The sequence below is a fragment of the Topomyia yanbarensis genome, chromosome 3, assembly GCF_030247195.1.
Source record: "Topomyia yanbarensis strain Yona2022 chromosome 3, ASM3024719v1, whole genome shotgun sequence".
Lineage (NCBI taxonomy): Eukaryota > Metazoa > Arthropoda > Insecta > Diptera > Culicidae > Topomyia > Topomyia yanbarensis.
The window spans coordinates 78,303,592-78,319,547 of NC_080672.1; the positions used below are offsets into that span (position 1 = coordinate 78,303,592).

The window sequence follows — 15,956 nt, forward strand, 5'->3', positions numbered from 1 at the left end:
TAAAGGCGATGTTCGTAAGCATAACCTCTATTTTCACCTTCAGCAAATATTCCCCATCATGAAATTCGGTTATGCAAAAATTCCAGAAGTCAATAGCCTCCACGTTTGGCTGGAGCACCACTTCTTGCTTCTACGATTCAATCATCCGACGGATCACCCCAGCAAGAATTAAAGTAACAGTTTCTTTTGTTCTTCCGACGAGTCACACAATATGAAAGGAAGTGTGTTATCAGACTCGGCATACTGAGTAGATATCGTGACCGATGTCTTCGGTGGCTCGAAATAGCAATCTTCCTCACCATTCTCCCATTAATTTGTTGAAACCAAACAAGATACAATTTTTTTACGAGTTACCGAAAAACATGTTGCTTCTTAAATTTATTTTTGAAAAGTTTCGGGGGGGCTTTAGCCCCCTAGCCCCCCCCTCTGGCTACGTGCCTGCCCAGCGGACGGAAAAGACCATCGGATGGGTGGCTTTAAATGCCCTACCTATAAGAAGGCGATTACAGCCCAACGGTAATGGAGATAACACAGATAAATCTGAATTGATTCCGCAAATCAACTGTTGTGGCAGTCTTTGACAGAAACTATGTGTGGTGTCGCTTTGATCGCTGAGCCGTTTCAAGTTCCCTTTGATAACGTTAACTGGGAGGCGGATACATCGGGAACGGCAACTTCCCGGAATGTGGAAGGTCCAGAAGTTGGTGTTGCTGCCAAAGAGTGAAGCCACCGGGTCATCTGACCTTGTACAGACCCATATGTCTGCTGGATGCACTCGGGAAACTCCTGGAAAGAATCATCCTTACTAGGTTGAAGAAATGCACGGAGGTCGAGCGCGGACTGTCCAAGATGAAGTTCGGATTCCACAAAGGACAGTGGATGCAAATCGGACCGTGCTCGAGAGTGCTGAGAAGGCATCTAAACAGAAGCGAAGAGGAGAACGATACTGCGCTGTGGTCACCATAGATGTGAAGAACGCTCTAAACAGCCATCTGGGAAGCCATCGCTGCCGCGCTGCACAGACTATCTATGCCAGATCCCGAAGAGCTACTTCCAGAGCAGAGTGCTGCTGTACGAGACGTGCGATGGGCAGAAGCCAATGCGAGTCACAGCGGGCGTTCCTCAGGGCTCCAATTTCGGTCCTACTCTTGGAACGGGATGTACGATGGGGTCTTAACGCTGAAAATCGTGGGTTTCGCCGAAGATGTGTCACTAAAGGTGATGTGTGAGACACTTGAAGAAGTGGAGGTGCTGGTGACGGAGACAATAGACGCGATCGAGAGCTGGACGAACGATGTCAAGCTGCAAATAGCTCACCACAAGACGGATGCGTTGTTGGTCAGCAACTGCAAAGCTTCAGCGGATGCAGATCGTCGTCGGAGGGCACTTGATTTCATCGAAGCATGTACGGAAGCAATTGGAAATGATAATCGATGACCGGTTGAGCTTCAACAACCACGTTGACTACGCCTGCGAAAAGTCGGCGAAGGCAACGAATGCAATAGCAAGAATCATGCCAAACGTCAGCGGTCCGAGAAGCAGCATGAGACGTCTGCTATCTACTGTTTCGTCATCGATACTCCGATACGGGTTTCCTGCCTGGGGTACGGCGCTGATAATCAAGCTAAACCATGAAAATCTGAACAGGATTCCGGCTGCTGGCGGTACGCGTCGCGGGTACTTACAGAACAATATCGTCGGAGGCAGTATGCGTTATCGCCGGAATGATCCCCATCTGCATCACTATGGCTGAGGACGTGGAATGCTACCAGCGGAGAAATGCACGTAATGCAAGGAGACTGATCCGAGCGGACTCGTTGGGTAAATGGCAGCAATAGTGGGTCAACGCTGAGAAAGTAAGGTGGACCCACTGACTCATTCCAAATGTGTCAGCTTGGGTGCATAGGAAGCATGGAGAGGTGAACTTCCATATGATGTAGTTTTTGTCAGAACACGGATGCTTCCGGAAGTACCTGCATCGGTTTGGACACGCTTCGTCACCCCTTTGCCCGGAGTGTGTGAACGTGCAAGAGACGCCGGATCATGTAGTCTTCGAATGCCCTAGATTCGAGGAAGTCCGAAGGGGTATGCCTGGTGTGACAGTGGACAATATCGTCGAAGAGATGTGCCGCGACGAGCGTATCTGGCACGCTGTCAACAGAGTGGTTACGAGTATACTCTCCGAGCTGCACCACTGGCTAGAACGCCGCCGGGAAACCACAAATCGGGTTTCGGGAGAAATTCCGCCACCGGGGAACTTTCCGACGGTGTAGACTAGCTCCAACGCCGGGGACCAGTAGAGTAGTACGCGATATAGCACTAGGTTAGGGTCGTCGGGACGCCAGTGAACCGGACGTCAGGCTTCACCGGAATCGCCGAACCGACCTCGACACTCTACCAGGTAGCTCGTGAATAGGCTAGATCTATCGCCGGGGATTAGACCGAGTCGACCGCGTCGAATAGTTAGCAGTGGGTCGTTGGGGCGCCATTGAACCGGAAGCTACGCTCAATCTGGAATCACTGGATGGACCTCAGCACCTACTAGCTGGCCCGTTGAGTACGCTAGGTTCACCGTCGGAGACTAGACCGAGTAGATCGGGACGAAGCGGGGAGCTAAATGGCTCACGGAAACGAACATCGGTATCGAGAGCAATCCAACGCCAGGGAATTCACGGGACGGTACGTTCGCCGCCGTGGACTACCCGACAGAATCGTGACGAAAATGGGAGCTAATTGGCTCATGAAACAAACATCGGTACCGAGAGAAATTCCGTTGCAGGGGAACTCTCAGTCAGAGTAGGGTAGTTCACCACCGGATAATATCCGATTAGACTGATAAAACCGAGAATCTTCAAGATAATTATTTTGGCTAACACAAAAATTTCTTCACATTTTTGGTTTGTTGCGATAATCTTGAAGTTGTATTAAACCGTCTATTTCTATTTCCTGCGTGATGATTAATTGTATATTTCCATTCCATCATTGCAGGGCATGCAAGCGTACCTGAATCGCCGTAATCGCCAACTCGGTGACGGCTTCACCTCCATAGCCGCGTCCCAGTACAGTCCCTACACGGCATCCAGTGAACGATATCAAAACTTTGAAGAAAACCAGCACGATCGCATTCGGTTGGAGAATCTGCAGAAGATCCCTTCCATCAGGCGAAGGCGTCTGGACCTAGTGGCAACGCCACGCCAGTCGAAGAAGGTGAATGTTGTACCACGGGAAATGCTGCGCTTTACTCTGGCCGATGCGATTATCCGCCATGACCATGATCCGGAGCAGGCAGAGGACAGTAGTAAAGTGAAACAAAGAACGAAACGACAGAGCAAGGAGCGGAGTTCGAAACGAATCGAGCCGGTCCCACGGGACATTCTGCGCTTTGAACTGAAGGATGCGATGACGGAGAAACCTACGCTGCAGGCGGAAGACATGCCGCATAATGTACGGAGAAGACGTTCAGCGGATCCCGAAAGTAAAGAAGGACGGAAAATGGTTTCCTTTGAGCTGGAAGATGCCAAAACACCAGATCGGGATACGAAGCTGTTCCACAAGCAGATGATGGAAGAGAATCCTAATCTTAGAATGCCTTTCACCACTTCGGACACGTTTACGAAAGGGTCCGTACATGATGAAATTGTTGAACGACCTGAGGTAAGGCGGCGGGAGGGTAAGAAAGATAAACGAGATAACCCGATGGATGAATCGGATATGAATATAGAGGAATCTCGAAGGGTAAAGGTTTCCAGGGGCAATAAAAAGAAAATGGCTAATTATGAAGATTTGCCACTTGGTGTTCAGAAAGCGATTGATATTGCAATCCAGGAAAATGAACGAATGAATGGCAAGACTACCGAGGAGCCTTCGAGAGGAACTAAATACTATTATGGCGATAAGAAACCGAAGATTAAAAAACCGTATAGTACCACTACAAACACCAAGTCAAACCCTCCCAGTACTAAAGAATCTAAAGTCATCAGTAGTCCCCAAATGGAATCTGGTTTTGTTCCTACCAAACCGATTGCAAGCGAATCAGGTGAAAATTTGAAACCGGAAAAAACCAGTCCCGGAACCTGGTGGTCCGCTTCCAATATACAGCGACCGAAAAGACTGCAACAAAAAACTGTGTATCCACCTCTAGTCGTAAGTCCCCAGTATGTCCAAACCTACAAACCGACAATGGAAAGTCACAAGATGACAGAACTGTCGCCAGGGTACGAAAATCCTCGTGAAAACTCCTATGAATATTCGGGGGCCTCGAAAGAAGAGAAACCAAAAATCCAATACCTGATCAAGGAAGTTCCCGTGCCGCTGAGACCTCGAACGAAGATCACCGTTCAACCGACAATCTCGATCTCCTACGACAAGGAGCCTACCGCTCCGGCAACCTCTTCTGAAGATCAATCCAACTACAACAACCCGTACGGACCAGTTGAGCTTCGATACGAGCAACCTAAAGAACAGGCCAACTCTTACCAAAACTTGAACATTGTTGTACCCGATTCAAAGGAACAATCGGAGCCATCCTATTACGATCATAATAATGTAGACAATCCGAAGTCCCAAGAATCATCATCGCACGCCTCGGAGAATTACGATAAAACCGGAAGCAGCATAGCAGCCCTATCGGCACTGATCGGCAAAAGACCGACCGCGCAACTGAGAGGGCTTAACAATCTACTGCACATGCCAATCCCGATTGGAAACCAGCAACCTCTACAGACTATGAAAACCAGAATTCGCCCACAAGACAGTACCGCTCCCATTATGTTCCCAGGGGAAGCATCCACTCCGAATCCGCTACCGAAGAAAACTCCCGGTTATCGCAGTGTGAAGATCGAAAATGGTCCGAAAATAGTGTATGAAGATCCCAATGCCAGCGCGTTGTACCACACGGTTCAGATGAATCCTCAGCTTAAGGTACCCATGACTAAAGATTACACTCCTATCAAGGAGCTTGTTACGGATATTACGGATTCGGATCTTGTGGGACCAACAGTGTCAACTCCGACGCACGCGACGTACATCATCGGATCAACTCCGGCTACGCCACAAATTGAGGCCAACAGTTACGAGTTGGATACGAACAGCCACGAATCTTCCCACTACCAAGAATATCACGAAGTTCAAGCAACCCCGGAACCGATCAGTGTACAATACCAAACGAGACAACTGGACCACCGGTACCACGAACAACATCAGCACCAGCACCAACGTCACCAGGAGGTATACAATGAGCATAGTATTCCCGATCATTATCACCACCACGACGATGAGGATTCCGAGGTAAGTATCGAGTGAGATATGATCGGTTAACGAAATTTTTCCACCCACCGTCTTACATTTCAGGACTCGGAAGGTTACGCCTTCGGCTATCGAGTGCGTGATTTCCACACTGGGAACGATTTCGGACACGTGCAGAATCGGGACAACGGTGTGACCCGCGGTGAATATCACATCCTGCTGCCGGATGGGCGAGTTCAGAACGTGCGCTATACTGCCGACGAGCAGGGATTTCACGCCGAAGTCAGCTACGAAAGTGTACATTCGTCTCATGAAGCAACGAAATAGAAGTAACATCTCATCCAGTTTATAGCTAAGAAGACTAGTTATAGCAATTAAATTCTTCTTCATAAGCCCGCCGACGGGCGGACAACATACAAGAAGAGAAGAAAGCGGTGTACATAAAATCGAGCCTTCATCCACGATCAAAGCGGAGCTTTTTCACCGGCGAACGCGCGCGAGAGCTTTTGCTAGTCTCCACCAGAGTGATTTCATTGAACTAGAGAAAAGCTCTCCGCGTTCCATGCACAAGCTCAGTCAATTCAATTTGCTTACTAGTTTTAGTATGATCGAACGGAGGAGGGTAGTGACCGGATCGATTCTCACTTTTTCGTAACAGACGATAATCGAAGCTTACATTCGATAGTTCGTGTTAGATTAGAACTACTACTTGACTGTAAATTCATTATTTCATTATCGTTTTGTTAATAGTTGATCATGTTTCGTTACGCGTAGACATACATGGAACCATCAGTTGTTATTTAATTGTAACGTTATTTAATAGCACTAAGCTGTTAGCCCCACGTTCTCCGCGACACCAACGACGCACTGCCGCCAGTGCTCTAGGAATACACTACGTTTGTGATTAAGGGACCTGTGCAATTGCTATTATTATTTCATCGTTAAGCTTGTTGTTGAATGTGTAATAGAGAGTATCGACTAAAAACCCACGAACGAAAAACTCCTCATTGCCTCATTTCGGATCATTCAGTAGCATGTAAGGATAGGCGAAGTGATCAATTGAAGGAAAATTAAAAGTATTATTATGACAGAAATGTCAGACGCTGTACGTACGCGTATCTAACTTTAATCCGCTAGAAATGTAAACGACGCGACCTAAGCCAAAATAGTGCTGTACCTTTTAAATATTGTATGTAGTTAGGAAATGTAAACGAAATGAACAATAAAAATGCCTATGTTGTTAAAATTGTTGTTACATCGCTATAATTCTATGAGAATTACAAAAAATGTACCTTCAGTTACCGCTTTGCATAATGTACCGAGGACAGAACTGGCTAAAACAAGGCATCGTGGTGCGGGTGGTGTTTCTTCATGCAGGCCGCAACTTCCTGTGAGCACTTCGTAATTCAAGTATATTATTAGGGAATTATACGTCGCTGCTTACATCCATTCTGGGGGACATGAAATAGCCGGTCCCCTGCCCGTCATTGCCGTCGAGCAACAGGTATGTCTCGTTGTCCACGATATTCATGACTGTGGAGCGTCGCCTATGCCATATCAACGGGATCGCGCACGAGATAGCATCCTACCACTAGTTACAACAACAAGAACACAACATAAAATACAAATCATTGGGGCATAACAACATAGCCTGTTGATATACATAAACAATAAATAAGAACACAACGAAGGCCCAGCCGATGGGTAAGATGCGTGATGTACCTACCAGGGTGGCCAGCCCTACGGATTTTTCCGGAGATCTATGGATTTCTGTCTTTTCTACGGATTTACTTGTGAATACTACAGGTTTTTATTATTAGACCAGAATTCTTCTAGTTTTTTTATTTTTAAAAAGAGATTCCATGAGAAACCAGCCGATCGCAATATATGACTATTTTCGATTCGAACCAAACTTTGAAGTTGTGTTAGGTTTATGAATCTCTATGATTTTCTCTAGCAATTGCAATGTTTGATAAAAGAGCAATTTTCCAAAATGGTGTAAATTTTTCTAAGTGCATTAATTTCAAAAAAAATTGTTCAAATACCGTATTTTATACAACAAAACTATCTGAACACGAGTTACAGGGAATGAATACTCCTTTACAAAAAAATATTCACTGAAAAAAATGTTTGTGTTATTTTTCACAAATACAAAAATGTATATAAAAAATTTAAATGGCGAAAAATCCCATTTTTTCCAATTTTTTATATTTTGTTAATAAAAACCTAAAGAGAAAAAAAACATTTTGAAGATTTTTTTTTAGCGATAACTTTATACACGTTTTTAAATTTCATACTAATTGACATACAAAACTGTCATTTAATTACGAAATATAACTCTAAGCGCCATTTTAAATTAAAACGCATTTAACAAAAATCTTTCAAAATGCAATAGTTGAATGACTGGCATCCAAAAGCGGGTAACCAACATATTGCATTTTTTATAGGAAATGGAAAAAAAAACTTCCGCATTTCCAAATTAACATAATTAACATTGTTTTTATTGTAAAAAATCATTATTTTATTAGTAGTTCATTGAACGTTGTTTTCGTAGTTCGAGGGGGTAACCGCGGGGGTACCTTGCGTTCAAAAGGTGCTAATCCACAATTCACATGTCCTTTCCCTATCTTTCGTTTTAGAGGTCTGGCGTCTTTGGCAAAGTTTTTGTATGGCATCTAGCGCTTTATTTGATCATTTCATATTAGTTCGGAATTCAGTCGCTAGGACGGCGCTGTTATCAACTTTTTAATGGAATGAGATAGAAAGATGGAGTTTGCGGCAAAGTTGTATGTCAGGTAATTATAAATATATCTTCTGAGGTACCACCTTTGTAGGTCCTACAGGTATTGAAATATGGCGCATTTTTGAAAACATAATCTGTAAGTAAATGTTTTAACTAAAACCTTCTCTATCTCGAAACATACAGGACCTATAAAGTTTGCATTTTCAAAAGATATGTTAAAAATGATAGGACCTACAAATTATTCGAAGACACCATACTACTATCTAGCTTTATTAAAAAGTAGATAATTGCGCGAAGTTTAGAAATTTCGTGCGAAATTCCGTGCCGAATCCCGCGCGAAATTTCGTGCGAAATTCCATGCGACATTCCATGCGAAATTCCGTGTAAAATTACGTGCGAAATTCTGTGCAAAATTGCGCGCGAAATTCGCTACGAAATTTAGTACGGAATTTCGTGCGAAATTCCGTGCGAGATTCCACGCAAAATTCCGCGCGAAATTCCGAGCGAAATTACGAGCGAAATTACGTGCAAAAATCCGTACGAAATTCCGTGCGAAATACCGTGCGAAATTCCGTGTGAATTTCCGTACCGAATTCCACGCGAAATTCCGTGCGAAATTCCGCGCGAAAATCTGTGCGAAATTCCGTACGAAATTCCGTGCAAAATTCCGCGTAAAATTCCGTTTGAAATTCCGTGCGAAATTCCTTACGAAATACCGCTCGAAATTCCATGCTAAACCCCGCGAAATTCTGTACGAAATTCCACGCAAAATTCCGCGCGATATTTCGTGCAAAATTCCATGCGAATTTCCGTGCCGAACTGCATGCGAAATTCCTCGCGAATTTCCATGCGAAATTCCGTGCGAAATTCCGTGCGAAATTCCGTCAAAATTCCGCGCAAAATTCCGTTCGAAATTCCGTGCGAAATTCCTTACGAAATACCGCTCGAAATTCCATGCGAAATTCCGCGCGAAATTCTGTACGAAATTCCACGCAAAATTCCGCGCGATATTTCGTGCAAAATTCCATGCGAATTTCCGTGCCGAACTGCATGCGAAATTCCTCGCGAAATTCCATGCGAAATTCCGTGCGAAATTCCGTGCAAAATTCCGCGCAAAATTCCGTTCGAAATTCCGTGCGAAATTCCTTGTGAAATACCGTGCGAAATTCCGCGCGAAAATCTGTGCGAAATTCCGTGCGAAATTCCGTGCAAAATTCCGCGTAAAATTCCGTTTGAAATTCCGTGCGAAATTCCTTACGAAATACCGCTCGAAATTCCATGCGAAATTCCGCGCGAAATTCTGTACGAAATTCCACGCAAAATTCCGCGCGATATTTCGTGCAAAATTCCATGCGAATTTCCGTGCCGAACTGCATGCGAAATTCCTCGCGAAATTCCATGCGAAATTCCGTGCGAAATTCCGTGCGAAATTCCGTTCGAAATTCCGTTCGAAATTCCGTGCGAAATGCCCCGCGAAATTCCGTGCGAAATTCCGTGCAAAATTCCGCGCAAAATTCCGTTCGAAATTCCGTGCGAAATTCCTTGCGAAATACCGTGCGAAATTCCATGCGAAATTCCACGCGAGATTCTGTACGAAATTCCACGCAAAATTCCGCGCGATATTTCGTGCAAAATTCCATGCGAATTTCCGTGCCGAACTGCATGTGAAATTGCTCGCGAAATTCCGCGCGAAATTCCATGCGAAATTCCGTGCGAAATTCCGTGCGAAGTACCGTGCGAAATACCGTGCAAAATTCCATGCGAATTGCCGTGCCAAATTCAATGTGAAATTCCTCGCGAAATTCCGTTCGGAATTCCGCGCGAAATTCCGTTCGAAATTCCGCGCGAAATTCCGTGCGAAATTTCGTGTGAAATCCCGTGCAAAATTTCGCGCGAAATTCCATGCGAAACTCCGTGCAAAATTCCTTTGTAATTTCGCGCGAAATTCCGTGCAAAATTCCATGTGAAATTCCGTGTAAAATTTCGTGCGCAATTCCGCGCAAAATTCTGTGCGAAATTTCACACAAAGATGCTTGCAAAATTCCGTGAGAAATTTCAAATGAAATTTGGTGCGAAATTCCGTGAGAAATTCAGTGCAAAATTTCATGCAAAATTCCGTGCTAATTTCCTTGCGAATTATCATGCGAAATTCCGCGCAAGATTCCGTGCGAAATTCCGTGCAAAAATCCGTACGAAATTCCGCGCAAAATTCCGTGCGAAATTTCGTGCGAAATCCCGTGCAAAATTTCATGCGAAATTCCGTGCAAAATTCCGTACGAAATTCCGCGCAAGATTCCGTGCGAAGTCCCGTGCAAAATTTCGCGCGAAATTCCGTGCGGAATTCCTTGCGAAATACCGCGCGAAATTCCGTGAGAAATTCCGCGCGAAATTCTGTACTAAATTCCGCGCAAACTTCCGTGCGAAATTCCGTGCAAAATTCCATGCGAATTTCCGTGCCGAATTCCATGCGAAATTCCTCGCGAAATTCCGTTCGAAATTCTGCGCGTAATTCCGTGCGAAATTCCGCGCGAAACACCGTGTGAAATTCCATGTAAAATTCCGTGCGAAATTCTGAGCGAAATTCATTGCATAAATTCTGTGCGAAATTCATCATAAAATCGCATTCATTTCGAAATTCCGTGCGAAATTCCGTGCGAAATTCCACGCGAAATTCCGCGCGAAATTCCGTGCGAAATGCCGTGCCAAATTCCATGTGAAATTCCGTGCGAAATTCAGTGCGAAATTCCGTGCAAAATTCCGTGCGAAATTCCGTGCAAAATTCCGTGAAAAATTTCGCGTGAAATTCCAAGCGGAATTCCGTGCAAAATTCGTGCGAAATTCCGTCCGAAATTCCGTGCGAAATTCCTTGTGAAATTTTGTTCGAAATTCCGTGCGAAATTCTGTGTGAAATTTCGTGCGAAATGCCGTGCGAAATTCTGCACGAATTTCCGCGCAAAATTCAGCACGAAATTCTACCCGACATTTCGAGCGAAATTCCGCGCAAAATTTCGTGCGAAATTCTGTGCAAATTTCGTGTGAAATCCCGTGCCAAATTTCGCGCGAAGTTCCGCGCGAAATTCAGTGCGAAATTCAGTGCGAAATTCAGTGCGAAATTCAGTGCGAAATTCCGTGCGAAATTCCGTGCTAAATTCCGTGCAAAATTTCGCGCCAAATTCCGTGCAAAATTCGTGCGAATTCCGTGCGAAATTCCATGCGAAATTCCGTGCAAAATTCCGCGCGATATTCCATGCAAAAATCCGTGCGGAATTCGCGCGAAGTTTTGTGCGAAATTCTGCACGCAATTGTACCCTAAATTTCGAGCGAAATTCTGCGCAAAATTTCGTCCAAAATTCATTTCAAAATTCCGTGCGAAAATTCGCGTGAAATTCCGTGCGAAATTCTGAGCGAAAATCATTGCATAAATTCTGTGCGAAATTCATCATAAAATCGCATTCATTGCGAAATTCCGTGCGACATTCCACGCGACATTCCGCGCGAAATTCTGTGTGAAATTTCTTGCGAAATGCCCTGCGAAATTCTGCACGAAATTCCGCGCGAAATTCAGCACGAAATTCTACCCGAAATTTCGAGCGAAATTCCGCGCAAAATTTCGTGCGAAATTCAGTGCAAATTTCGTGTAAAAATCCCGTGCAAAATTTCGAAATTCAGTGCGAAATTCAATGCGATATTCAGTGCGAAATTCCGTGCTAAATTCCGTGCTAAATTTCGCGCCAAATTCCGTGCAAAATTCGTCCGAATTCCGTGCGAAATTCCATGCGAAATTCCGTGCAAAATTCCGCGCGATATTCCGTGCGAAAATCCGTGCGGAATTCGCGCGAAGTTTTGTGCGAAATTCTGTACGCAATTCTACCCTAAATTTCGAGCGAAATTCTGCGCAAAATTCCGTGTGAAATTCAGTTCAAAATTCCGTGCGAAAATTCGCGTGAAATTCCGTGCGAAATTCTGAGCGAAATTCATTGCATAAATTCTATGCGAAATTCATCATAAAATCGCATTCATTGCGAAATTCCGTGCGAAATGCCGTGCGAAATTCCGTGTGAAATTTCGCGTGAAGTTCCAAGCGGAATTCCGTGCAAAATTCGTGCGAAATTCCTTGCCAAATTCCGTTCGAAATTCCGTGCGAAATACCGCTCGAAATTCCTTGTGAAATATTGTTCGAAATTCCGCGCGAAATTCCGTGCGAATTTCGCACGGAATTTCGTGCGAAATTCTACCCGAAATTTCGAGTGAAATTCAGCGCAAAATTTCGTGCGAAATTTAGTGCGAAATTCCGGGCTGAATTCCGTGCAAAATTTCGAGCCAAATTCCGTGCAAAATTCGTGCGAAATTCCGTGCGAAAATCCGTGCGCGATATTCCGTGCGAAAATCCGTGCGAAGTTTTGTGCGAAATTCTGCACGAAATTCTACCCTAAATTTCGAGCGAAATTCTGCGCAAAATTTCGTGCGAAATTCAGTTCAAAATTCCGTGCGAAAATTCGCGTGAAATTCCGTGCGAAATTCTGAGCGAAATTCATTGCATAAATTCTGTACGAAATTCATCATAAAATCGCATTCATTGCGAAATTCCGTGCGAAATTCCACGCCAAATTCCTTGTGAAATTTCGTTCGAAATGCCCTGCGACATTCCGTGTGAAATTCCGTGCGAAATTCAGTGCGAAAATCCGTGCGAAATTCCGTGCTAAATTCCGTGCAAAATTTCGCGCGAAATTCCAAGTGGAACTCCGTGCGAATTCCGTGCAAAATTCGTGCGAAATTCCGTGCGAAATTCCATGCAAAATTCCGTGCGAAATTCCGTGCGAAATTCCGTGCGAAATTCCGCGCGAAATTCCTTGTGAAATTTTGTTCGAAATTCCGCGCGAAATCCCATGCGAAATTCCTCATGAAATTCCATGCGAAATGCCGTGTGAAACTCGGTGCGAAATTCCGTTTGAAATGTCGTGCGAAATTCCGCGCGAAAACTCCGTGTAGAATTCTGTGCGATATTCTGTGCGAAATTACGTGCGAAATTCCGTGCAAAATTCGCATTTCGGAATTCCGTACGGAATTTGGAACGAAATTTTGAACGGAATTTTGCGAAAAATTTCGCACGGAATTTCGCACTGAGTTTCACACGGAATTTCAGACGGAGTCCCGCACGAAATTTCGCACAAAATTTCACACGAATTTCGCACGAAATTTCTCACGGAATTTCACACGGTATTTCGCGAGGAATTACGCGCGAATTTTTGCACGAAATTTCGCACGGAATTTCGCACGAAATTTCACACGGAATTTCGCCCGAAACTTTGCCGTGATTTCGCACAGAATTTCGCACGCAATTTCGCACGGAATTTCGCGCGAAAATTCGCGCGGAATTTTTCTTCCGTTCGAAAACACTTAGATTTAATTAGTCTTCCACCAGCATAGTCCAGGTTTGGTGGTCATTTGGGACAATTGATCGAATGGGCGTTTTACAAATATTCAACTTCGAGCGGCAGGGTATTTTGTTCGGCCAAAGGGTTGTTCGAATTTTATCAAGTAAGTTGATTTCGAGTAAATCTTTTTCTATAAATATGCTAAAATATTTTAACAAAATAATCAGAAAGGGTAATGAGACTGAAGAAAAATATTTTAAGAGTTTTGAATCATTAAAAAGAAAGAAAAAATATGTCCCGATTTTGTCAATGTCCCCGTTTTATCAGCCTAAAATTCACCAAGAAGCTGATAAAAACGGGTCTTCACTGTAATTGTGATGTGAAGTCTGACTATTCCAAATTGAATCTCTGATACCCAGATGTAGGAATTCACCCCCCCCCCCTCTCTTGAATGTATCGCGAAGCACCTGAACTGTATTCCTAGTTTTAAGAAAGTTGTAAAATTGTTCCTCTTAGTATAATATAATTAATTGCTAGAATATACTTTCTTGCTAAAAATTCCAAACTATAATACTACTTTAAAAACAGCTCTAATTAAGTCACTCCCCAATCCAAACACAAATAATATTATCCCCTCTTGTATATGTGAAAGTTAGCTATAAAATTTCCAACGCTTCACTTAAAAAAATCAATGTGTGATCCCCCAGTTTTAAGACATTTAAAATGTAAAACAAAGAATTTGGCATCTTTGAGCTAAGGCAAACGTGTCTTATCATAGAAAATAATTGAATAAAAAGACACAACACTCATAAGAATACCTGGCGGATGGACATTTTTGAAAAACTTTGTATCATTGTGGGTTAATTTTAATGATTCTTACTGAGATGAGATATAATTTCGTTCGTCGGTATTTGGCAGATTCATCGGCTGATTTATTGGCTGATTCCCGCACCATCGCGAGTCATTGACTTCGTTATGTCCCCATCCCCATGGTACGCAACAAAATACTGGAATGAATTAATGAAAGCTTCAAACTTATTTATCCCATATTGTTGTAACTATAATATTTAAAAAAAATCTTTTAGTCAGTTTTAAGGGTAATTTACATCTATTTTTAATCTGGTTAGATAACATATTTAACAGTGAATTCTTTGACAGATCAATTCCCATTATGATTGAATCGTTTCGAAATTTAAATCATTGACTTAGAAAAAGATACTGCAGAAAAGTCAACCACGCTACACCCACAAAAACCATCCTCAATTAGACCACCCGTTGCTCTGAGGAATTCAGTTCCGCAAAACAAACCATTAAGTACGTCTGTCCTACCTTATAAATAGAGATGCTACCAGACAATCCATTACCAAACCTGCACAGTCACTGTGATCACGACCAGCTGCTGGCTGCATGCCGACATGAGGCATTTTACCATCAATATCTTGAAGCAGAACTTCAAGCGCCATCATTACGCGTTGGTCTGAGAGGTTCCAAGTCAAGCTCAGATATGGATTGGCCATGACGCCATCTCGCTGTCATCATCATCATCATCATCATCATCATTATAATCATCATTACTGGAGAGACATTTAAAAAATATCAACAATTCCAATTTCAAACAAATTCCACGAGATTCGGCATCGACGATCGATGCTTTCAAGAAGGAGATGGTATACCGGTGGTAACGACTACACACCCGTCGTTGATGTTGCTTGCGATCACGCGCGCTGTCTCATTCATCCTCGGTAACATGCTCTAAAAAAATATTGCTGATCCTCCAGGACACGAACGCGAGATCAACGAGGATTGCATCAGCACCGCCATCGCTGCCGGGGAAAGGGGACTCAGTCAGCAGTAAAACTCCTCCCAGATTATTATTCGATCGTTCTGCGAGAGGAAAACATATCCACAACCAAGTCGCTGAATGACGATGGAACTGCTCTGCTTCCCCGACGACGGTGGTTGTTTGCCTTTTTCGTGCTCGATTGATTTATGTCTGAGATTAAGTTAACATTTAATTGAAATGGGTTCGGAATGCTGCTGCCGCGGCAGTGATGCATTGATCAATAATCTTCTAGTGCTAAATAAGTGCAGATCTGTGGGATCTCTCTAAACGAATGGTAACTTATATTAAAACATGTTTCTATTATTGAAAATATTGCTTTGATGCTATTAAAATGCCACGTGATCCGAAAAAACTAGTTTTGATAGATGTTCAACAAGTGCAGTGACTCGGAAAGCCGGATTTGTTTGACGTCAAAATTTTTTCAAGCAAACTCCCATAAAGTTCTCAGATTTCTAATATTGTACAGGTGTGTCTTCAACAAGCGGAAAAACAGAGCTAGAACGAAAATCAGCAAATCATGCACTCTGGCAACACGGCTCCAATGGCACCATAATTCTGAACTGCAATGTCACTCCAAGAAATACCTACATCTTCGCCACTTGGGAAACATTCATTGTTTTTCCCGCACCTCCGGAGATACAATAAAGATGAAAAACTATACTTAACTTACGAAATCGTCTATAAAAGTGTTTATGATGAAATCATATCTGTCGAATGGCTAACCTTTGCTATCAGGTGGATGGTGACACTT

General features: G+C 43.6%; 1 protein-coding gene across 1 annotated transcript in view; it reads left to right on the top strand.

Moving 5' to 3' along the window:
• LOC131692216 (uncharacterized) overlaps positions 1 to 6,455 on the top strand; it is a 44,430-nt gene extending 37,975 nt beyond the window's left edge. The window contains exons 3-4 of the mRNA XM_058979129.1: positions 2,989 to 5,286; positions 5,350 to 6,455. Coding sequence (XP_058835112.1) covers positions 2,989 to 5,286; positions 5,350 to 5,571 — 2,520 coding nt within the window. The 3' untranslated portion in view covers positions 5,572 to 6,455. The remainder of the gene's footprint in view (positions 1 to 2,988; positions 5,287 to 5,349) is intronic.
• Positions 6,456 to 15,956: the final 9,501 nt, after the last annotated feature.